The 23,262-nt window shown below is 38.2% G+C and overlaps 1 protein-coding gene across 6 annotated transcripts in view; it reads right to left on the reverse strand.

Moving 5' to 3' along the window:
- Positions 1-3,196: 3,196 nt before the first annotated feature.
- The window catches only part of LOC121379280 (sodium/hydrogen exchanger 9B2-like), a 34,063-nt gene continuing 13,997 nt past the window's right edge, over positions 3,197-23,262 (reverse strand). For 3 of the 6 annotated variants that reach the window (XM_041507819.1, XM_041507818.1, XM_041507817.1), the window contains exons 7-11: positions 16,810-16,974; positions 15,072-15,180; positions 8,758-8,894; positions 7,723-7,812; positions 3,197-6,190 (exon numbers count right to left, since the gene is read on the reverse strand). In XM_041507819.1, coding sequence (XP_041363753.1) covers positions 5,855-6,190; positions 7,723-7,812; positions 8,758-8,894; positions 15,072-15,180; positions 16,810-16,974 — 837 coding nt within the window. In that variant the 3' untranslated portion in view covers positions 3,197-5,854. Of the gene's footprint in view, positions 6,191-6,658; positions 7,123-7,722; positions 7,813-8,757; positions 8,895-15,071; positions 15,181-16,809; positions 16,975-23,262 lie in introns of those variants that run through there. The other 3 variants (XR_005958824.1, XM_041507821.1, XM_041507820.1) reach the window with 3 other exon arrangements.

The following is a 23,262-nucleotide window of genomic DNA, read 5'->3' on the forward strand; positions in this document are numbered from 1 at the left end:
CTCAACTATCTGGACTGTCTGTCCAGGACAGTGGGTTAACTACTGTTGATGGTTAGTGAGAGAGAAGTTGGTGTAGTGGTTCCATCATACACCTTCCCATGGAGCTGTTAAAACTTCTTCAAGGTTGCAGGCAGTACAAGGATGTGAACCCAACGACTGTTTGTTGATGGTTAGTGAGAGAGGTTGGTGTAGTGATTCCATCATACACCTTCCCATGGAGCTGTTAAAACTTCTTCAAGGTTGCAGACAGTACAGGGATGTGAACCCAACGACGGTTTGTTGATGGTTAGTGAGAGAGAAGTTGGTGTAGTGGTTCCATCATACACCTTCCAATGGAGCTGTTAAAACTTCTTCAAGGTTGCAGACAGTACAGGGATGTGAACCCAGTACCTACCAACTACAAGTCTGACTGATGACTTAACAACCATGTCACTATGATCAGACTCCCCTTTCTTATACAGAACCCTCTGGCAAAGCCATAGGTTGTGTCCAAGACCGGCATGCATGAACAGTTCTCTGATGGAAGTATATCCAAAATGACCCACACCCATGCTTGGTACTGGGAGGTGTAAATTCACTACACTGACCGAGTATATAAATGGGTTTGTTCTGTCCCGAGTTAAGTTTTTCTGGTCATACTAATGTTTGTAGAATTTCAACCTTTTTTTTCCTTCATATATACAAAATTATTGGGAGGTAAAATAAAGTTTGAGCTACTATAAACTTTATATGGCCACTGATTTTTCAAAGAAGAATATGTTTATAATGTGTAATATTAGTTGTTAAATTAGTCATTACATTAGTCAGACACATCCTACTATGGGAGCTAACTCAGGACAGTTCCGTTTAAAGATTGTGTTACAAATTTAAATTTCCGACCTTTTTCTTTGAATTATAGCAATTCTTTGGGGTTTTTAATTTTTTTCTTTTTTTTATCCCACTGCCCCCTTTTTCTCTCCTTTGTATTCACTCATTTCTTCCCGATCTCGCAACTCCAACCTTTCAACTTCTTTCATTGTCCACCTCCACATCCCAGTCATTATCTCTCCAACTGCGACATGTGCTGGTCTCTTGTGGCTATCTGTGCCACACACCTGCCATTCCCCATCAGCTTTTAGCTGTGGGCTTAGTCTGACCACTTCGGGGAGTGTTCAGTAGTTAGTGCTGGCATTGTTATGAGGCACTTGTGTCCACCTACTATACACCCCTACAACTGTTGATCATTAGTGCCGTGGGTCAGACCAGCTTTATTAGCAACAGAGGACGAGGATGTCAGATGGGTGCAGGGAGATACACGGAAACTGCATCTGTGGAGGAAGTTGAGACAGGTAGGTGATGGTGTGGACAGCTCAGAAGACAAGAGTCAAAGGAAACTGCATCTGTGGAGGAAGTTGAGACAGGTAGGTGATGGTGTGGACAGCTCAGAAGACAAGAGTCAAAGGAAACTGCATCTGTGGAGGAAGTTGAGACGGGTAGGTGATGGTGTGGACAGCTCAGAAGACAAGAGTCAAAGGAAACTGCATCTGTGGAGGAAGTTGAGACGGGTAGGCGATGGTGTGGACAGCTCAGAAGACAAGAGTCAAAGGAAACTGACAGAAAGGGTCGAAACAGATTAAAATTGTGGGAGAAATTGGAAAGTTTTTTATATTACGATAATGAGAATGATAGGCAGAGGGTGATAGATGAGAAAGATGAATGAAAGTGTGAGCTAGCTTTGACGGGATTTGAACCACTGTCGTCAGCTTGATTCTTTGTTAATACAAACACAAAACAAATTTAAATTCAACAATATTTATTGGTAATAAACAATAATACCAGTATCACAGCTTCCGGAGTTTCGTTGTAGTGACTAAAATCTTCCTGTGTCTATAAACATTGCCTTAAAAGACTGAGTTGCATCTATACCTGTAGAGGGGATAATTTCTTACAATCCTTTTTTTTTTTTAAAGGTACAGAAGTGTTATTTCTGAATCCAGCACCCTTATAAACATTGTTTGTATTTTTACATGTAATATAAACTAATGACATTCTGGACTTGAAGACAACTGTTAATTTGTTTATGTGAATATTCTTGTAAGTTCCAGTTAAGAACACACTGTGAAATGGTTTAACTTGAGATACAAATAGTCATTTCCAATTGTCATGCTGCTCACACTGGTTGATGTCTGTCTGGTACAGTCAATCTTGTGGATTTCAAAATACTCTTTATGGTCATTCATAAGTCTTAACTGAATCATTAGCAACGTTATCCTTACAATGTGATGAACACTGTACATGTATTCTTCAATCTGTTGTACATGTATTCTTCAATCTGTTGTACATGTATTCTTCAATCTGTTGTACATGTATTCTTCAATCTGTTTGACAGTTTCACATAACTTATAGTAGGTCTAAGATTATGGCAAGACATTAATTGTAAATTTATTTGAAGTTGGTAAAGAAAAAGGATTCACCAACACCGGTATAATAAAAAAAAAAAAGAAAAAAAAAAAAAAAAAAAAAAAGGTGAAAACCCCCACAAAAATGCAATAGATGAATCACTCAAATTAACTAAAAGACCTGGGCCCATATTTTCGAAGCTATCTTAGCCTACGAAATCGTGAAATCATCGTAAGCTATGACGTCACTATGGCGTGCGCTGTAGTGACGTCACGACCTACGACGGTTTTACGATTTTGTAGCGCTAAGATGGCTTCGAAAATAGGGCCCCTGAGTCTGATCTATACTAGTGTGTAATTTATTGAACTTGGTTCTATATCAGTTTATATTCTTAAACTTATAGTTCAGGGCTAGTGTGTAATGATTGAACTTGGTTCTACATCAGTTTATATTCTTAAACTTATATTTCAGGGCTAGTGTGTAATTTATTGAACTTGGTTCTATATCAGTTTATATTCTTAAACTTATAGTTCAGGGCTAGTGTGTAATTCATTGAACTTGGTTCTATATCAGTTTATATTCTTAAACTTATAGTTCAGGGCTAGTGTGTAATTTATTGAACTTGGTTCTATATCAGTTTATATTCTTAAACTTATAGTTCAGGGCTAGTGTGTAATTTATTGAACTTGGTTCTATATCAGTTTATATTCTTAAACTTATAGTTCAGGGCTAGTGTGTAATTTATTGAACTTGGTTCTATATCAGTTTATATTCTTAAACTTATAGTTCAGGGCTAGTGTGTAATTTATTGATGGTTCTATATCAGTTTATATTCTTAAACTTATAGTTCAGGGCTAGTGTGTAATTTATTGAACTTGGTTCTATATCAGTTTATATTCTTAAACTTATAGTTCAGGGCTAGTGTGTAATTTATTGAACTTGGTTCTATATCAGTTTATATTCTTAAACTTATAGTTCAGGGCTAGTGTGTAATTTATTGAACTTGGTTCTATATCAGTTTATATTCTTAAACTTATAGTTCAGGGCTAGTGTGTAATTTATTGAACTTGGTTCTATATCAGTTTATATTCTTAAACTTATAGTTCAGGGCTAGTGTGTAATTTATTGAACTTGGTTCTATATCAGTTTATATTCTTAAACTTATAGTTCAGGGCTAGTGTGTAATTTATTGAACTTGGTTCTATATCAGTTTATATTCTTAAACTTATAGTTCAGGGCTAGTGTGTAATTTATTGAACTTGGTTCTATATCAGTTTATATTCTTAAACTTATAGTTCAGGGCTAGTGTGTAATTTATTGAACTTGGTTCTATATCAGTTTATATTCTTAAACTTATAGTTCAGGGCTAGTGTGTAATTTATTGAACTTGGTTCTATATCAGTTTATATTCTTAAACTTATAGTTCAGGGCTAGTGTGTAATTTATTGAACTTGGTTCTATATCAGTTTATATTCTTAAACTTATAGTTCAGGGCTAGTGTGTAATTTATTGAACTTGGTTCTATATCAGTTTATATTCTTAAACTTATAGTTCAGGGCTAGTGTGTAATTTATTGAACTTGGTTCTATATCAGTTTATATTCTTAAACTTATAGTTCAGGGCTAGTGTGTAATTTATTGAACTTGGTTCTATATCAGTTTATATTCTTAAACTTATAGTTCAGGGCTAGTGTGTAATTTATTGAACTTGGTTCTATATCAGTTTATATTCTTAAACTTATAGTTCAGGGCTAGTGTGTAATTTATTGAACTTGGTTCTATATCAGTTTATATTCTTAAACTTATAGTTCAGGGCTAGTGTGTAATTTATTGAACTTGGTTCTATATCAGTTTATATTCTTAAACTTATAGTTCAGGGCTAGTGTGTAATTTATTGAACTTGGTTCTATATCAGTTTATATTCTTAAACTTATAGTTCAGGGCTAGTGTGTAATTTATTGAACTTGGTTCTATATCAGTTTATATTCTTAAACTTATAGTTCAGGGCTAGTGTGTAATTTATTGAACTTGGTTCTACATCAGTTTATATTCTTAAACTTATAGTTCAGGGCTAGTGTGTAATTTATTGAACTTGGTTCTATATCAGTTTATATTCTTAAACTTATAGTTCAGGGCTCACACTGGAATAAATTTGGTTAAGCCCATTTTTAGAAAAGTAGAGTAGCCAATAATTTGACAATGGACATGGTGAGCTCTGTATTTACTCATGTAAACAATGTTATTTTCATGCAGGCTGAGTAAATGTTTACAAAGCTGCTTTTCTGATTGAATGAAAGTAAAACAGACAGAGAAAGTACCTGTAATATGTCAAGAGTGGTTGGAGTTTCAGGTGCCCGGAGGCTGTATTACGAAAACAGACAGATTAATCTGACCGAGCTTGTTTTAGCATGGTGCGGCACCATGCCTCAGTAGCCTAGTGCCATCTTGCCTTAACCTGCACCATGGTGCCCTCAGATTAAACAAGCCTTTTTCAATAAAACTGTCTTTAAAAAACACCCATAAAATGTATTATTAATTAATAAAATATGCTCGTTATATATATTGCCATTCATTTATTAATTAAAGCAATTATTTTTTTTGTCTTTAATGAAAAACAAAAAGAGCCCTGAAAAATTGTGAAATGCCTCCAAAAATGTTTAGTCTGTGTTTGAAACGTTGATACTATCAACATTTTTTGATACAATTTCCCCATCAAGTGATCAAGTTTTCCAAGTTTATTAACTTTCATGTAGGTGAACTGTGTCTTATCCTTTTCACTGTTGAATTCAGCTTTTGCTTAAATTTTCAAGATGGCCAACATGTTTGATGACAGAAAAATAAATGCTCTAAAGACCGTTTTGGAGGTTTCATTATGTAAAAATTATCTACTGGCTTTTAATTAATTAATTTTTTTGAGTATATATTATTTGGATTTAGTTTTCTTTAAATGTTTAAAACCTTTTTAAGGTCCCTAACCCTATTCATAACATATACAGTGAAACTCCAGTTTTTAGGGGTTTTTACCATCTTAATATTATTATTATTCCAGTAGTTTAACTAACAACATGCCATTATGGTGTTGTTGGGGTTTTTTCTCCAGAGTGTGAGACCCTAGAAACTAAAATAATCCAAATCTACTACCAGGAAATTCTATCTCAAGATGTGCACAATTTCCTCAATTGAGACATACTGTTTTAAATAATGCACAGCAAAATATTATAAACAATAAGAAGTATCATAAATGCTTTTAAAAAGTTTGGAAGTGTATACTAGGTCACCATTAAAAAATAAAATGACTTTTCTATCTCAACCGACTTGAAAAAATCACCCTCACTCCATTTGGGTTTTTTCATAGCCATAATTTTGTTGTCCTTAAATTTCAGTTTAAGCTGACGTTATCAATAATGGATTAATCGGTATATCGACAAATATATGCCATTAATTCTTTCTAAAATAACTCGACAAGTAATGTTCTGTCATGGTTTAGGGATGCTCTCTTTGGAATCCGTTTTTATCTTTTTTGAAGGATCAATGTCAAAATGGTATTCTGAAGAGTTTATCTGTTGACTGGTGCTGGAGTAGCAGTCGCTCCCCACAATGGGAATTGTATTTTGGCTATCTTCACGTTGGTTTTCTTTATCTTGATTCTCGTAATATGTACCAATACTCGTTTCAGTGCTCTCTTGCGCTTTGTAACGCGTTTCTACTGTGAACATTGTAGACAGCTGTAGTAATTTTGGACCCAGAATCGTAATGAGGATGGAACCGAGTGGAGCGGTCAGGATGATCGACAACACAGCAATTGTTAATATCTAAACAAAAAAACACAATTTTTTTGTAAAATTAACAAAATACAGAGAAAATGCCTCTCTCTCAACTCCAGTCATATTGTGACATATTTTCATTAAACTAATAATAAACAAAATGCTTTATTAGACATAGGAATTTGAAGAGCATGTATTCAAATAGTTTGTCATTATTTTAGCAGCCTCAAAACAATGATTAAACGCCTGATCCTCTCCTAACTTTGACTGATGCCCAGTGTAATGGGAGTCGGGGGAATACCACCATGGTTAATACAGAGACGTCCTCCTCCCCTCATCATACACAACATGACACAAAAATAAAACAAATTCACAAATAGTATTGTTACATTCCCGTTCCAACCTATACTATGGTTGTGGTAAATCGTCGTACCCACAACGCAGAACTAACCTACCATGAACAATAAAGCCCAGAGCACACACTAATGATATTTCGCACAAACAAATAACAAGTGATAAATTTAGATATCTTTAATACAAAATTATTAATTGTATAAATTTCCCATGTATGAAATTATTATTTATCCAAATGGCATTTATGTGTATATTAATATTAATATTCACCAAATGACTGTCCAAAACATAACGAATTCCCAAATCCGGATACGATGACGTCAATATTCATGGCACTGGCACAGTTCATCTTGTCTGTTTATTCCTGTTGTTGTTGACCACCTGGCTTGCCTCCAACCTGTCACCGTATACTATCCCGGTGCATGACATTTAACCTTGAATCTCTCCATGATCAATCATGAGATTTGATCTATACACCAATCAAATCATTTCCAATATATAATTCACACTCAACTGGAGCTTTTTACAAATCAACGGAAACACCAATACAGAAATCCCGAAGAGTTACTTCCCTTGTCCGAATACACCACGTTGTCGGTTGCTCGTGCATGGGGTCGGCCATACTGCTAATTCAGATAAGTATTATCAGTTCAAGTAAGTCACTTGTTATAATTCGTATATTTTAAACATCCTTTCTTCATTTCTTAAATAATAACAATGCCGTAACTATTTATTTTACAGTCCATTACACATTTACGTGTGTCACAATAGTTCACGAATTTTAACACAGGGATCCAAATTTCACATATCGATGTCCGCTAAGAGTCCAACAAATTATATACACACTATGCCAGAATAGCTTAACAGTATACAAATACATGATGATGCCCATTTAAACTATGTTTTTTTAATTCTTTATAAAATGGTAAAGTGTCATGTTTTAATTCTAATAGAATTCTTCTTCCTCATCAGATAACAACATGGTGACACAATAAAAAACAAAAACAAAACAACAACAACCATCACACAAAAATTATACAAATTCATGACGCCACAAAATTTAAACAAGCATTTTTTAATTCTTTATAAAATCGTGAAATGTCATATTTTAATAAGATCACAACTCTTCTAACACACTGCAACACATTAGACAGAAGTGAAATATTAATACACAATTACAGAATTACAGTTAAACACTTCTTGAAAGAGAACCAACCACAACTAACCTGTTCACCATATTTTATCTCTTCAGCATTCTGTATTCCATTATCCTTTCGCATTATAGCCTGGTCCAATGCAAGTCCTCCTATTGCAGCCTGTTGGAAAATATGCGTACCGGTATACAGAACTGCTTACTACAATTATTAATACCGTAACAAACTACTGGCCAAATAGATAAAGCATTACATATTTATTACTTGTAGTATATTTAATTTAAAAATCAAACACACTGCTCCTTCATATTTATATTGAACTTTCTTGATCTTTGATGACATAATAACCCCTCCATCTATCCCCAAACCCCACCAAACCCTCAGTGATCACTCTTAAATGTTCCTCGTAACAAGGAACTAAAGGACAGTGCTCGAACTTAAACATTTGTCTCCCATAGCAATTTTTAAAAGAATTGCAATGGATGAAAAAGTCCACTGATAGCCTACCTATGGCAATTTTTGTTTAAAAGAGTAAAAAAGTAAAATAAACCTGATTGAAAGGCTATCTTGTTATATGAAGACATCTTTTAAACGTGCAAATGTTAAATATTGGCAGATAATGTACACCAGGTGTATACATTTCACCATTGTTGATGAGCTTTACCGACGACACAAAAGTGCTGTTGGTGGTGCGCTCTACCTACGGCAATTTTTATCTCAACGACGGCAACTGCCGTCAGTGCCGCTGTTAAGTTCAAGTCCTGAAAGGAGGTGTTAATTGTTTGTAAAAATAATAATGTCTCTGTGTTATCTACTTAAAATAAAAAATTCTTACATTAATGTTTGGATTGCTCAGCTTACCTTATTCACCATATTGGTCTCTTGTTTTAAATGTAAAGAGTTTTTGGATTAACAAAAGAGAAAGAAAAGAAAACCAGGAGAAAAGAAACCTGGTTTATCATAACCCTGCTTAAAAGTGGTTGTTCAGGGCCTCGTTTCACGAAGCTATCTTACCGCTAAGATACACCTTAAGTACACAAGCTGGTTATGCACTTAAGGATATCTTAGTGCTAAGATCGCTTCGTGGAATGAGACCCAGACCCATACCTGAACAGTAGCCTTGGGGATCCAGGCGATGACGACGAAGAGCCGCTCCTTCAAGATGAGTTTTGTGTGGAGCACCACGAGAAACGAAACAACCATCCGGAAAGCCAGCCCGATACACAGCGTGTAAATTCCACGAGCTAGGTGACAAGACAATCGTTATTAATCTGGACAACCAGTCCGATAGCATGTAAATTCCACGAGCTAAGTGACAAGAGAATCGTTTTTAATCCAGACAATCAGTCCGATAGATAGCGTGTAAATTCCCTGAGCTAGGTGACAAGACAATCATTATTAATCCGATCAACCAGCTCGATAGACAGCGTGTAAATTCCCTGAGCTAGGTGACAAGACCATCGTTATTAATCCAGACAACCAACCCAATAGACAGCATGTAAATTCCCTGAGCTAGGTGACAAGACAATGGTTATTAATCCAATCAACCAGCCTGATAGACAGCATGTAAATTCCCTGAGCTAGGTGACAAGACAATTGTCATTAATTCGGACAACCAGTCCGATAGCGTGTAAATTCCCTGAGCTAGGTGACAAGACAATCGTTATTAATCCGGACAACCAGCCCAATAGACAGCGTTTAAATTCCCTGAGCTAGGTGACAAGACAATCGTTATTAATCCAGATAACCAGCCCAATAGACAGCGTTTAAATTCCCTGAGCTAGGTGACAAGACAATGGTTATTAATCCAATCAACCAGCCCGATAGACAGCATGTAAATTCCCTGAGATAGGTGACAAGACAATGGTTATTAATCCAATCAACAAGCCCGATAGACAGCATGTAAATTCCCTGAGATAGGTGACAAATGGTTATTAATCCAGACAACCAGCCCAATAGACAGCATTTAAATTCCCTGAGCTAGGTGACAAGACAATGGTTATTAATCCAATCAACCAGCCCGATAGACAGCATGTAAATTCCCTGAGCTAGGTGACAAGACAATGGTTATTAATCCAATCAACCAGCCCGATAGACAGCATGTAAATTCCCTGAGATAGGTGACAAGACAATGGTTATTAATCCAGACAACCAGCCCGATAGACAGCATGTAAATTCCCTGAGATAGGTGACAAGACAATGGTTATTAATCCAATCAACCAGCCCGATAGACAGCATGTAAATTCCCTGAGATAGGTGACAAGATGATGGTTATTAATCCAGACAACCAGCCCGATAGACAGCATGTAAATTCCCTGAGATAGGTGACAAGACAATGGTTATTAATCCAATCAACCAGCCCGATAGACAGCATGTAAATTCCCTGAGATAGGTGACAAGACAATGGTTATTAATCCAATCAACCAGCCTGATAGACAGCATGTAAATTCCCTGAGATAGGTGACAAGACAATGGTTATTAATCCAATCAACCAGCCCGATAGACAGCATGTAAATTCCCTGAGATAGGTGACAAGACAATGGTTATTAATCCAATCAACCAGCCCGATAGACAGCATGTAAATTCCCTGAGATAGGTGACAAGACAATGGTTATTAATCCAGACAACCAGCCCGATAGACAGCATATAAATTCCCTGAGCTAGGTGACAAGACGATGGTTATTAATCCAGACAACCAGCCTGATAGACAGCATGGTGACAAGAAGATGCACCTGCGATGTTCATACAGTCTATCAGACGTGTAAATTCCCTGAGCTAGGTAACAAGACAATTGTTATTAATCCGTTACGTGAAGATGCAAATGTGATGTTCATACAGTTCACCTCTACGTGGGGCAAGATGTGACTCAGAGGAAGAGCACTCACCTGATGTGCAATGGGGCTCTATGGATCTGTCACTCAATCTCTATGAATTCTTACCCCCCATCCCAACCAAAAAAGTAAGTAAAGTTTTATTTAATGACGCCACTAGAGCACATTGATTTTTTTATCTTATCATCGGCTATTGGATGTCAAACATATGGTCATTCTGACATTTTTTTTTTTTTAGAGGAAATCCGCTGTTGCCATATAGGCTACTCTTTTACAACAGGCAGCAAGGGATCTTTTATTTGCGCTTCCCACAGGCAGGATAGCACAAACCATGGCCTTTGTTGAACCAGTTATGGATCACTGGTCGGTACAAGTGGTTTACACCTACCCACTGAGCCTTGCGGAGCACTCACTCAGGGTTTGGAGTCGGTATCTGGATTAAAAATCCGATGCCTCGACTGGGATCTGAACCCAGTACCTACCAGCCTGTAGACCGATGGCCTAACCACGACGCCACCGAGGCCAGTTCCCTTCCCAACCAGTGCCCCTTGATTGGTACATCAATGGCCATGGTATGTACTGTTCTGTCTATGGGAAAGTGGATATACAAGATCCCTTGCTGCTTACTTTACAGAAGTAGCACAGATGGCAGCAGTGGGAATTCCTATCTCTATTGTAGGTTTCAATTTATGGTGGCAAAATAAAATCTATCAAATGTGCCCGAGAGAGAGAGAGAGAGAGAGAGAGAGAGAGAGAGAGAGAGAGAGAGAGAGAGAGAGAGAGAGAGAGAGAGAGAGAGAGGATTGAAACATGGCGACCTTTATTGGCTAAGGGTGATTAAGAATTTTACAAAGGTATTCCGTTGGGAGACCATTGATTTTGGTCTGGCGAGTATGGTACCAGTTAAACAAGAAATGCACTGTAACTGAATCGAATGACCAATGTGACAAAACACACCGCGTCTGTGCTGCTGTGCACTACAGATCTGGCAGGAGATGATATTATAGAACTTGTTCTATATTTTGACAGCACCAGACTGACCAGACTGTCTCAGCTTCTACGATATGCAGGAACTTGGGATGGCAGTGTGTCGCATACTATTGCTAGGTCACTGTGACATACAGGACCATAAAACTTCACATGTAAAAACAACTTGGGATGGTGGTGTGTCACATGCAATTACTAGGTCATAATTAGAATTGAATCATACCCATAACATATTCGTTAATGTCTATGGTTTTCCATCAAACTCCTGATGGGCGTATCATGTGCCTCACCGGTACTCTTGATTAAAGTCGTCGGCTTAATATAATTATCTACTTTTTGAAATTATTAAATGTTATGGTACAAATTAATCCTATTTAATTAGCTTAGTAGTTTTAACTCACACTTTCCATTACTAAAGGGATTATTCCAAAAGTCAACTAATTGGCATGTAAATATAAAATTCATATAATAACATATTTATTTATTAAATTGTAAACTCATACCATCTGAAATAACTTTGTGTGGAAGTTCAGTGTAAATAATGAAAAAAATATTTATAAAACTGCAAAGGTTAAGTCTTTTCTGGTACAGGTTTTAAGGCAATTGATGGAACATTCAAGGTAATCTGAACAACAAAACCGTAATACTATATCAGGGTCGTATCTCTGCACAATGCAGAGTTGAATGGGTATTTGGCAAAATAGTGGATGATTCCATCAATATTTATCTAGTGCCTTGTCTATAGGAGGACAGCCACTCCCAAGGAAATCTTTACTGGAGAGTTCATTCTTCTTGCATCACCATAGAGGACTGCCACTCCCAGACTACTTTACTAAAACACGCGCAGTTCTACCTTTTAAGGCTTTATCCTCTTTGTACTGCATTATTGATTACTTCTGAGACAATGCAAGTACAGTTGCATAAACTGGCTGTTCTAGCATTTTACTTTACCCCGTATTAATTTAATTTTATTTTATCTGTATCATTTAATGGTAATTTGTAAAGAAACATTTTTATTTATAATGGATTTCTTTTTCAAAAATTGTTATTTGGCTTTGTATGGATTGGTATGAAGTTACATGCCAATTTATCATTTTCCTTTTGACGCAAACAGACTATATACAGGGCTATTATTATACATGGGTTTTATTCAACAAAGAAAATTATAGGTTTGATTTTCACTGTGCAGTTAAATTGGAGGGCTAGTTGAATTTGAGAAGAGCCAGTAAGATGTTTCTTTAACTGGCCCTGCTGGCGACCATGGTTTTCAAGTTAATTTTTAACCCTAGAGAGAGAGAGAGAGAGAGAGAGAGAGAGAGAGAGAGAGAGAGAGAGAGAGTTAAAGGGACATTCCTGAGTTTGCTGCACTTAAGATGTTATCAACAGATACTTTTTAACGACTGTAATTACATATCATATACATTTGTCTGCATAAAATATTAGTGGCTGTATATTAAACGTGTTTCTGATTGTTCTAATATTTGTACTAGGTTAAATTTCATCTTATTTCCTAAAATATTGCTTTTTTGTACGTATGAAATTATTTGAAAACAAAATCCAGTTTGGGCTTCCTACAAATATTAAGACAACCAGAAACACATCGAATATACAGACATTGATATTCTAAACAAGAAAATATATTTAATATGTAAGTTTATCCTATAACTTACCCATGATATCCATGGCATAAACCCATGTGATAATTTACTTTATTAACCCGGTTAATAATGGTATGCAAATTTGCAAGGTCTCTAGGTAATGTGTTGCTGTGGATGGGTCATTTGCTTACAAGCTAACAAGACCCGTGTACCTGAGCGTAACGTTTTCAAAGATTTGTTTAAAGTATGTGACGTCAAACTAATCCGTGTTAATCGTGATGACGTCATATTATCGATGGCGGCGACTTTAGTACTGTAATTTACTAAAAAGATAATTAAAATGTTATTTTAGAAGTGTTATAGGATAAATAGAATTCGCTACTCGTTTTTTTTAATATGTAAAATTTCAACCTCGTCTAGTTAATCAGTATTTGTCTCGGCAGAGCCTCGACAAATACCGATTAACATACGACTCGGTTGATATTTTCCATATTAAAAAATACTCGTGACGGATCCTCTATTTATCATCCATTAAAGGCTTTTGTAGGAGATATTGCTGGCACTATAATTTGTGATATCTCCATATAATCTTGATTGGTCAAATTTTAATCATAAAACAATGTTTTGTTACTTCACTGTGTTTGTTTCAGCGCTAAACCTACCATTAGTGATGTCACGCCACGGCCGTTTATCGCTGACATTCAACCCACATTGCTGACATTGTTTACAACTGTCGCAAGTGAAAAGAATGATAATGGATAATAAAAAGAATACCCCCCTCGTGTCTTGTGATATCATAATTTATCAGCACTCGTTGATAAAAGTATAAAATCCTTGGCAAGCCTCGGTTTTCATACTTTTATCAACTCGTGCTGATAAATTATGATATCACAAGACACGAGGGGAGTATCCTCTATTTAATCGTAGAAATAGTTTATTAGTGGGAAACATCTTACAATGCAGCAAACTCAGGAATGTCCGTTTAGCCAGTGAAAGTTTGTTTTGTTCAACGACACCACTGGAGCATATTGATTAATTAACCATCAGCTATTGGATGTCAAATATTTGATATTTCTGATACGAAGTCATCAGAGGAAACCCGCTACATTTTTCCAAATGCAGCAAGGGATCTTTTATATGCACTCTCCCAGAGACAGGAAAGGACATAATTATACCACAGCCTTTGTCCAGTTATGGTGCACTGGTTGAAACGAGAGAAAACCCCAATCAGTTAAATGGATCCACTGAGGTGGTTCTATCCCGCAATGTACTCAAATGACTGATCTAAATCCCACCCCAGATAAGAGACACACACACAAACATGTATAGAAGGAGAGAGTTGGGGGAGGGGGGGGGGGGGGGGGAGAGAGAGAGAGAGAGAGAGAGAGAGAGAGAGAGAGAGAGAGAGAGAGAGAGAGAGAGAGAGAGAGAGAGTGTGTATTGATTAACATCATCTAGGCTTTTGTTTTTTCAATATGTGAATAGCTAAAAACATTTCCCGAAGAATACAGACTTGTTGAATGCCTGATTTAACCAATGTTTACTTTGTACTGGGGTGTCATTAAATTAAATTCATTCTACAAGTTACCTTTTTGGGGGGTATTTAATAATATTTGTATGAAGTGCTCCTACTGTGAATGTGTTCCCAGTACTTGTACACTGTGGATGTGTTCACAGTACTTGTACACTGTGAATGTGTTCACAGTACTTGTACACTGTGGATGTGTTCACAGTACCTGTACACTGTGAATGTGTTCACAGTACTTGTACACTGTGAATGTGTTCACAGTACTTGTACACTGTGGATGTGTTCACAGTACTTGTACACTGTGAATGTTCACAGTACTTGTACACTGTGGATGTGTTCCCAGTACCTGTACACTGTGGATGTGTTCACAGTACTTGTACACTGTGAATGTGTTCACAGTACTTGTACATTGTGAAAGTAAAAGACGTATCAATACAATTGATTTGTATACTGTGAAGGTAGAAGATTTAATCATACCGATTGTCGTCACTTCGATGACACTGATATCAACTGCAGCTCCAATCAAACCAAACAGCAGGGGTTGAAAAATCATCCACAATACACCAACAACATCGTCTATTGGATGCTGAATAAGACATGGAAATATTAACCATTTGAAAGGCAGCAATAAAGAGAATTGGCTAGATTTATGAAGCTATCTTAGAGCTATGAGATTGTAAAACTGCTGTAGGCTATGGTGTCACTATGACACACGACACAACACACACATCCTGAACTATAATCTTTACTTCTTGTTTATGTCTACTATTTGTTTTAAATGAACTGTATTATTTTATTTTGTTTGCCACGTAAAAATTGTAATTGTCAAATGTAGGGAGAGACTTTAATATAGGCATTGCCTGTTGGTCAATCCCCAACGTTAACACAAACGTCAATAAATATTGTTTTAAAAAATATATTAAAAAATTGTGACGTCCTAGCCTATGATAGTTTTATGATATTGTAGTGCTAAGATAGCTTTAAAACTATGGGCCCTGGACCGTAGGCCTTTGTTTAAAAGACAAAAAACGACTATGTCTGAAAAGATATGTAGTTACTATTAAAGACATTTGACAAATGGAAAACTATTAGCATAAACTTTGCATTATTTTTATGGATATTTATACTGATTTGAATTGTTCATCATTTGATGCCCAATAGGTGATATTTTGTATGTGCTGCAAATCTGCTGAAACAAAGTTAATTCATTCACGGGTTTTTTCACTTCTATTGAATTCTAGTTTGATATTAAACCTTTCATCTACCGGTACTAGAAAAAGAGCGAAATTTTACAAAACATGATTGCACATTTATTGTAAACTGATGGCGAGTGTGTTCTGTATTGTGATTGGTTAATTGCATTCTTTTTCCGGGATCAAATAGACAATAACACCCGGAAAGCTAATGACGTCATTAGCAATTGGAACAGGCAAAGTTGACAATTCAAGGGTCTACAGTTAGAATGTAGCCAGATATTTTTTTCAAGAAATACCAAATATACAGTTAGTTCCATAGAAAAACAATCCACTTTACAATGGATGGACATAACCATACTGATGTTTTGGATTTGCGGGTGTTACTGTCTATTTGATGCCTGCAAATGTTTCATTTTTAACCTCAGGCTAATACCTTCGGTCAAAAATGACATTTGCGGGATCAAATAGACAATAACAGCCACAAATCTAAAAACTCCATATGGTTATCTCCTAATTTTATATGTAAGTAAGTCTTGTATGCATATCATGTGGCTAAGCACCTGTGTGTTTTGCTAATTAGTAAATGTGCATGGTTGTTTCATAATGTCACACAATAAATAAAGCATAAATACCTCTTACATTCGGCCTGTAATGGAAATAGCTGTTTTTGTAGTGTATTCCTACAGAACTGTCATATTTTCAACTGTGGTGTCTAGTTATATATTTTCTTGTAGTCTATTCCTACAGAACTGTGTCATGATGTCTTCAACTGTGATGTCTAGTTATATATTTTCTTGTAGTGTATTCCTACAGAACTGTGTCATGTTTTTAACTGTGATATCTATCTACAGCTTTTCTCGTCATGTATTCCTACAAACCATGTCATGATATTTTCAACTTTAGTGTCTCTCGTATTTTCTAGTTAAGACTAAACCGTGACCATTGTCTGGCAAGTCACCTGGCCGTGCTTTGTGGTAACAAGTACACGACATGCAATACATTACACAGATGACCGTTACCTTGTCATCAGGGTGAACCTCTTTCCTCCATTTCAACGCGGCTACAAAGGCCAGCGACAGACAGCCGAGGGGTCCCGCTCCTGACCACTCTAGGTATATGGACAGTAGGATTGCTAGGAGAGCAAGACCCACAAGAAGACTACTCCGAAACAATACCAAATGGTTCTGAAACGGGAAACGATGAACAATCAACAGTTAACTATTTACTATTGAATATGTGGCTATTTTGATACTTGGTCGAGAAAAATACTACATACCACACTGGTTGGAACTGGGACCTCCCTCCCCACCCAAACTTGAAAGAGATAGATTGAGCCTGCGACCCATAGCACCTCAGGAGAATGCTCTAGTACTGAGCCTCATCCCATCCTGTTATATACGAGGCAAACACACTTATCCATAGATTGGAGAAAACTCGAACGAACGAGAAAGAGATTTACGTGCACATTCAGAGCAAGCTGTTGTAGCACATGCCTATGCTGGTCACAGGGACTGGCCTTGGCCTGTCCCCTGTTCAGGACAGGAAAGAGTTGGGGGAGGGTTAGAGAAGGGACGCCTGCACTGACAAGTGCAAGGGAGCACCAGCAGTCCAATGTTGGTGACAGGCGGTGTGTAATTGGTGCTATGGAATTTTGAAAGTCCCGTAGGATTATGTCAAAGAGGAAGACGTGCGCGTTTACATGAAGGAAATTTGGCGCAATTTTGATGGTCGTTCTAATTGAAATAGCGAGGAGAGCCAATAGATTTTGCTTTTAGTATTCCGAAAGTGGCTCTTTATTATGACCGTCTTGGTGCTGTAGGGTGTCTCCCTAGGTTGCCCATTGGGCCCTTAGAAAGGGCGTGACAACCCAGGGGAGACTCGAGCAATTGTGTATGTCGGACGAGGTAGAGCCGGTGATTGTGAGCTCGATGGTGGATGCCATTGCCATGGAGGTGAAGTGAGTTCGTCCGTTTTGCCCAAGGTCCTGCCAGTGCCAAGGAAAGTTTTATTTTGGGTTTGGGGGAAGGGGCTGGTATTCTTTTGTCCAGTTCCTTCTGGGTGCAGTGCAGTGGTGTACTCGGAGCCGGTTTCTTTTGTCAGACTCCTTATTGGAGTACGTGCTGGGCCATTATTTTGGTTTTATGTATGGACGGGTGCATTGTTATCATTAGTCAATGCACCCTATGGTATGTTGAGAGTGCATGCTGTGTTTGTGTTTGCCTATATTTTATGTTATGGTTGTTCCTACTGTATTGAGTCCTTATTCTATGTTTCCAACGGCTGATCAAAGCCACCCATCCCCACCTCTCCTTGAATTGCATAGTGAATGCAAGGAGGTGGGGGTTATTAGTTATTCTAGCTATCTAGTTTGAAGGGGATTTCCCTTATAGTATGTGTAGTTTAAAAAAGCCTAGTGCTTTGCATATGATAATTTTTGGTAGTAGGTACAATTCATTCACAACATTCACACGAGTATTGATAGGTATGCCTCCCAGTCCCACCAGGCCCCCCTAGGAGATTATGAGTATCTAGTTACTTAGATAATTGGTTAGCTAATCTTACTTGTATCTTGTTTTCTTAATGGCAGTCGTCTGATCTTTTGTAGTGACTAGTATTCACCTTGGTTGCTGTGGAGGAAGTTGTATCTACTACCATACATACATATAAGTGCATAATAACATTTTAATATTTTATTTACATTGTATGTACAGTTCTGGTCGTTGGTTGGTATTAGTCGGTCAACTGATGGTTCTGGAAAAGAGGTGGCATAAATTATTTGGTTCTATTTTGGTTAAGAGTTTTTAGTGACCCTGGTTAGTCCTCTGGTTGACCGCTTAGTGAGGTATTTTTATTTATTAATTTATAGCATATATCTTTAATTAAATATAACACGACAATCTCCCATTGAAATGTGGGAGCTTATTTTACTATTATAGATTTAGTGCTGTAACTGGTTAATCTGCCACCAGAGCCACCCTCCGATTTGAAGCGCTAATCGGGTCGAGTGCAACAGGGTGGCAACATCTTTTCAGAGGGTGGATGGTGGCAGTATGTTAATTTTATTTAGCTGAGTGGTAATATTTCCTTATTTATTTTCCCTATTTTTATTTATATATCTTGCTGTCTGGTGTTTAACCACTGGTTTGGAATGCTAATCGTGGTCGAGTGCGGCATGGTGGCAATTCTGTTCCCAGTGGCTGAAGGGGTGACGGTTGTTATAACTTAGGTTTGGTAGATTGTACGAACTGGTAGAGTGCCTGAAAGATTTCGTTTTTAGTTTGTTTATCTGGTTGTAGTAGGATATTAGGTATTATGGTGGCAGGGTTGCTAATGTTAAGTATTTTTAGTAGTTGCATTCTATGATTATTATGCAATGGGCAGTCCAGGAGATAGTGTTTCATATCTTCTGGCGTGCCGCATTGACAATTAGGTGAGCTTTTATTTATAATAGACAGACAGTTGTTAAATGCCATTGAGTTTCCTATCCGTAGTTTAATTATTGTTTTATCGATTAGCGAGTTTTTATGTTTAGGCCTACCTGAGTTAACCATAGTTTTAATGTTGTAATGCCAGAAGTTTTTTGTTTGGTCCCAGCTTTCCTGCCATAGATTAATGTAATGTTTTTTAGCTATCGAGATTAGTTCAGTAATGCCTAGTGGGATAGTTTGTTTATGTTTAACGTTGATGGCCAGTGCCTTTTTTGCCCCATAATCTGCAATTTCGTTACCCATAATACCTACATGAGCTGGGACCCATTCTATTGTTACATCTAAGTTTAGTTGGTTTAGCTCGTTTAGTTCTCTGTAGATGGCTGAGATTATATCTGGTCTAGTGGTTCTGTTAGATTGAATGGATTGTATAGAGCTGAGACTATCGGAGAAGATTACACTTTTTGAGTATTTTTAGTTTTTGATACATTTTAGTGCTTCTAAAATGGCTGTCATTTCTGCTGTATAAACTGAGAGATTATCTGACAGCCTAGCAATTTTGACTAATTTAGGGTGCCAGGTAATTTTTTCTTCTACTAGTGCATAACCAACCCTGCCATTATCTGGATTTTTGGAGCCATCTGTAAAGATGTGGGTGTGCTCTGGGTAGTTTTCGTTGGCACAAGCTTCATATAGGATTTTTTTGAAAGGAGGGAAGGTTTTTTTTATCCGTAGCTGTTTTAATTAGATAAGGTGTGTGGCAGTACACTGGTTGGTTTAGGGTGTGCATTGCCACTGGTATATCATCTATTCCTACTTCGGTTTCTATATTATATGCTATGGTAGCAAAGGAGTTGCCTAAATTTAAGTTAGATTTTAAGATTACACCTGTTTTTTTTATCCACTGGAGTAAGTTCCTGCACAGGGTGTTCATGGTCAAATGAGTGAACTTTAAGATAGTACTTAAGGTGCTGAAGTTTTCTGCGGTGGTCCAGTGGCATAATGTTAAATTCTGTTTCTAAACTTTGTCCATTAGTAGTAGCTGGTACCCTAGCGATTATTCTAAGAGCTTGATTTTGAATTATGTCTAGTTTATGGAGTAAGTATGGGGTGGCGCTGCTGTAGGCTTGTGCTCCATAATCCAGTAAGGAGTATGCAGGCTTTGTATACCATGAGCATTGCCTCAGTTTGTGCTCCCCAACTCGTGCCTAATATAGCCCTGAGTAGATTTAGTGGGGTTTTTTTTATCTATTAATTAGGTTTAGAATATGAGGTCTAAATGTTAATTTTGAGTCAAAGATGACTCCTAGAAATTTAAATTCTTTGACTCTAGGTATTAGTTTGCCATTGGAAGTTAACTGAACTTCTTCTGGTATATTTTTTTAGCTAAAGATCATAAATACAGTTTTAGTTTCAGATAGTTTAATGCCCCAAGTTAGTGCCCATTGATTAAGTCTGTTCATGTCGAGTTGGATTTTTTTACAGACAGTTGAGGTTACTCTGCCTGTTCGCCAGATGGCGCAGTCATCGGCAAATAGTGCTGTATTTAGTGGTGAGGCTTGGTTTGGTTTTTCTTTGACATTAAGTGCTGTGGTTAGATCATTTATAAATATGTTGAATAAGGTTGGTGAGAGGACCGAACCTTGTGGTATTCCATTTAGTATATCTTGGAGGTATACCTTTTCAGGTAATGTGAAAAGAAATGGAGAAAACTTGGAGTGTTTTCTCTTTTATAGATACATTACCTGTCCTCAAACAAGGGCACCTCCCCCCCCCCCCCCCCCCCCCCCCATACAAGTGGTCTGGTCCGAACATCCCAACAGCCAATGGGATGGCCTAAATTCTTCTACTGCATACTGCTCTCTAATTCCGGTCACATGACTGTAACTTCCTTCTTTTTCCCAGAGCGCATCGCACAGAGAACAGGAAGCGGGAAGGCCCGGGCGGGATAAAATCTTGAGGACAGGTAATGTATCTATAAAGAGAAAACACTCCAAGTTTTCTCCATTTCTTTTCACATTACCTGTCCTCAAACAAGGGCAGCATTCAACAGATGGTGGTGGGTGCCGAGATCCGTAGATGCTTGTGATAACTCCCCAAACCGGAAAGAGGCTGACTAGTGGAAGAATAAGGCCAACCTTGGGATGCCCGTCACAGACCAATGCAGGTAATGTTAGTAATAACAACCAGAATGGTGGAATCCATCAGCAGTGGCAGGTACGGCTCCTAGAACAAAGGACCAGGAGGCGGTAGCCACATCTCATGCTGGTTCTGACAAGGTGGGAAGACGTAGCCACCAGGGATGCAGGTGTTAGGTAACCCTCACGTATTGAAGTGTTAGTAATAACAAGCGACAACCTAATGAGGTGCATCCGTCAGAACACTGAACAGAACAAGACCCCCGAGTGTTTTCTGTCTAGTACACCAAAGAACTGTTAGTTCAATAACGACAACAAATAACCACATGCAGTGCAGGGTAAAGGTTATCGAGACAAAAGTTCCGGCACCAGTGCGTGAACTGTACAAAAGAACAAAAGTCTAAGCAATCCTCACCTGTCGATTCGATGGACATCTCGGTATGCAGCCCAGAATCAGACAGACATTAACGGCGACGAGGACGGCTTGTATTCAACAGAGTCTGTGCAGCAACAACCAGACCCAGATGATGGAACCCCTCAAAGTCTTCTGTGGAGATATCCCTCAGATAATAGTTGGCGAAGATGGAGTCCGTAGCCCAGAAACAACCAGTGATAATGTGCTGAATGGGTGTGTTGCAGTGCAGGGACATCGTAGCAGCCAAGGCACGGAGTTCATGCGGATTAGTAGCAGATGGAGCAGGTAAACCCTTCTTCTGATAGGTGGTCAGGATAGAAGACCGGATCCAGGTGGCCACCGTGTTTATGGTAATATCCCTCAACTGACTCTGGTTACAGGAGAGGAAAAGTCTTTTGCGATGTTGTCGAAAAGATCTGATCCTCTCGATGTACTGGTGCAGGGCTCTGACAAGGCGCAATGCCAAGTCCTCAACGTCCGCTGGACCAATAACAGAGGAGAGAGCCTGCACAACATACGAACGAGGCGCTTGGTCTGGTAACAGATTCTTTGCAACAAAGTTCATGAGTAACCCCAAGTTAACCGCACGACGATCTCGGTGAAAATGTACCAAGTCCACATCAAGAGCATGGAGTTCTGAGACACGGGCAGCCGTGGCAAAACCGAGTAAAAACACCGTCTTCCGCATCAAGTCTTGCAGGGAAGATGATTCGATCGGCTCATAAGGTGCGGTCGATAACGCTCGTAACACCAGATTCAGGTCCCATCTTGGTGGCCGAAACCGATGTACTTGATCTTCAAGGTGAAACCCTTTGATCATTTTATGGATCTCAGGAATACCCAATAACTTCGTTCCAGTAGCGACATCACGAACAGTAGCGATGACCGAAACGTACGCAGCGATGGTAGACCCCTTCAATCGTAAAGTGGTCCCCGCAGACAGAGCAAAAAATCAGAAAGACGAGGTATCTGGATCGTCTGAAGTTTGAGTTTTTGCCGGACACACCATCGGTGAAAGCAAAGCCATCTGACGTTGTAAGCCACAGTAGTAGATGATCTGTGCACTTTCAAAATGGCCGCCGTGGACTGCGAAGAAAAACCTTTCTTCCTCAAACTCTTGGAGATAAAAGTCCACGTGTGCAGTTGGAACAACTGCGGACGTGGATGGTATAGTCTTGACGTGGGATGCAACAACAGATGATCCCAGTCTGGCAGTGGTAAAGGATGTGGATCGGCAAGACGTATTAGATCTGGATACCACATCCTGGATGGCCACATCGGAGCAATGAGCAACAGGCGACAATGGTACAGCTGAAACCTCTGAAACACCCTTGAAAGGCGTCGAGATCCAGAGCTTCGGGATCTGGCACCGGAGACACGTAAACCTTCAGCTGATGGTTGAATCGTGTGGCGAAGAGATCGATGTTTGGTGTCCAAAGTCTGTCACACACCCATCGAAACAACGGGATGGAGCATCCATTCCTTCGGCTG

This window comes from Gigantopelta aegis, chromosome 8 (genome assembly GCF_016097555.1).
Source record: "Gigantopelta aegis isolate Gae_Host chromosome 8, Gae_host_genome, whole genome shotgun sequence".
Taxonomy (NCBI): Eukaryota; Metazoa; Mollusca; class Gastropoda; order Neomphalida; family Peltospiridae; genus Gigantopelta; species Gigantopelta aegis.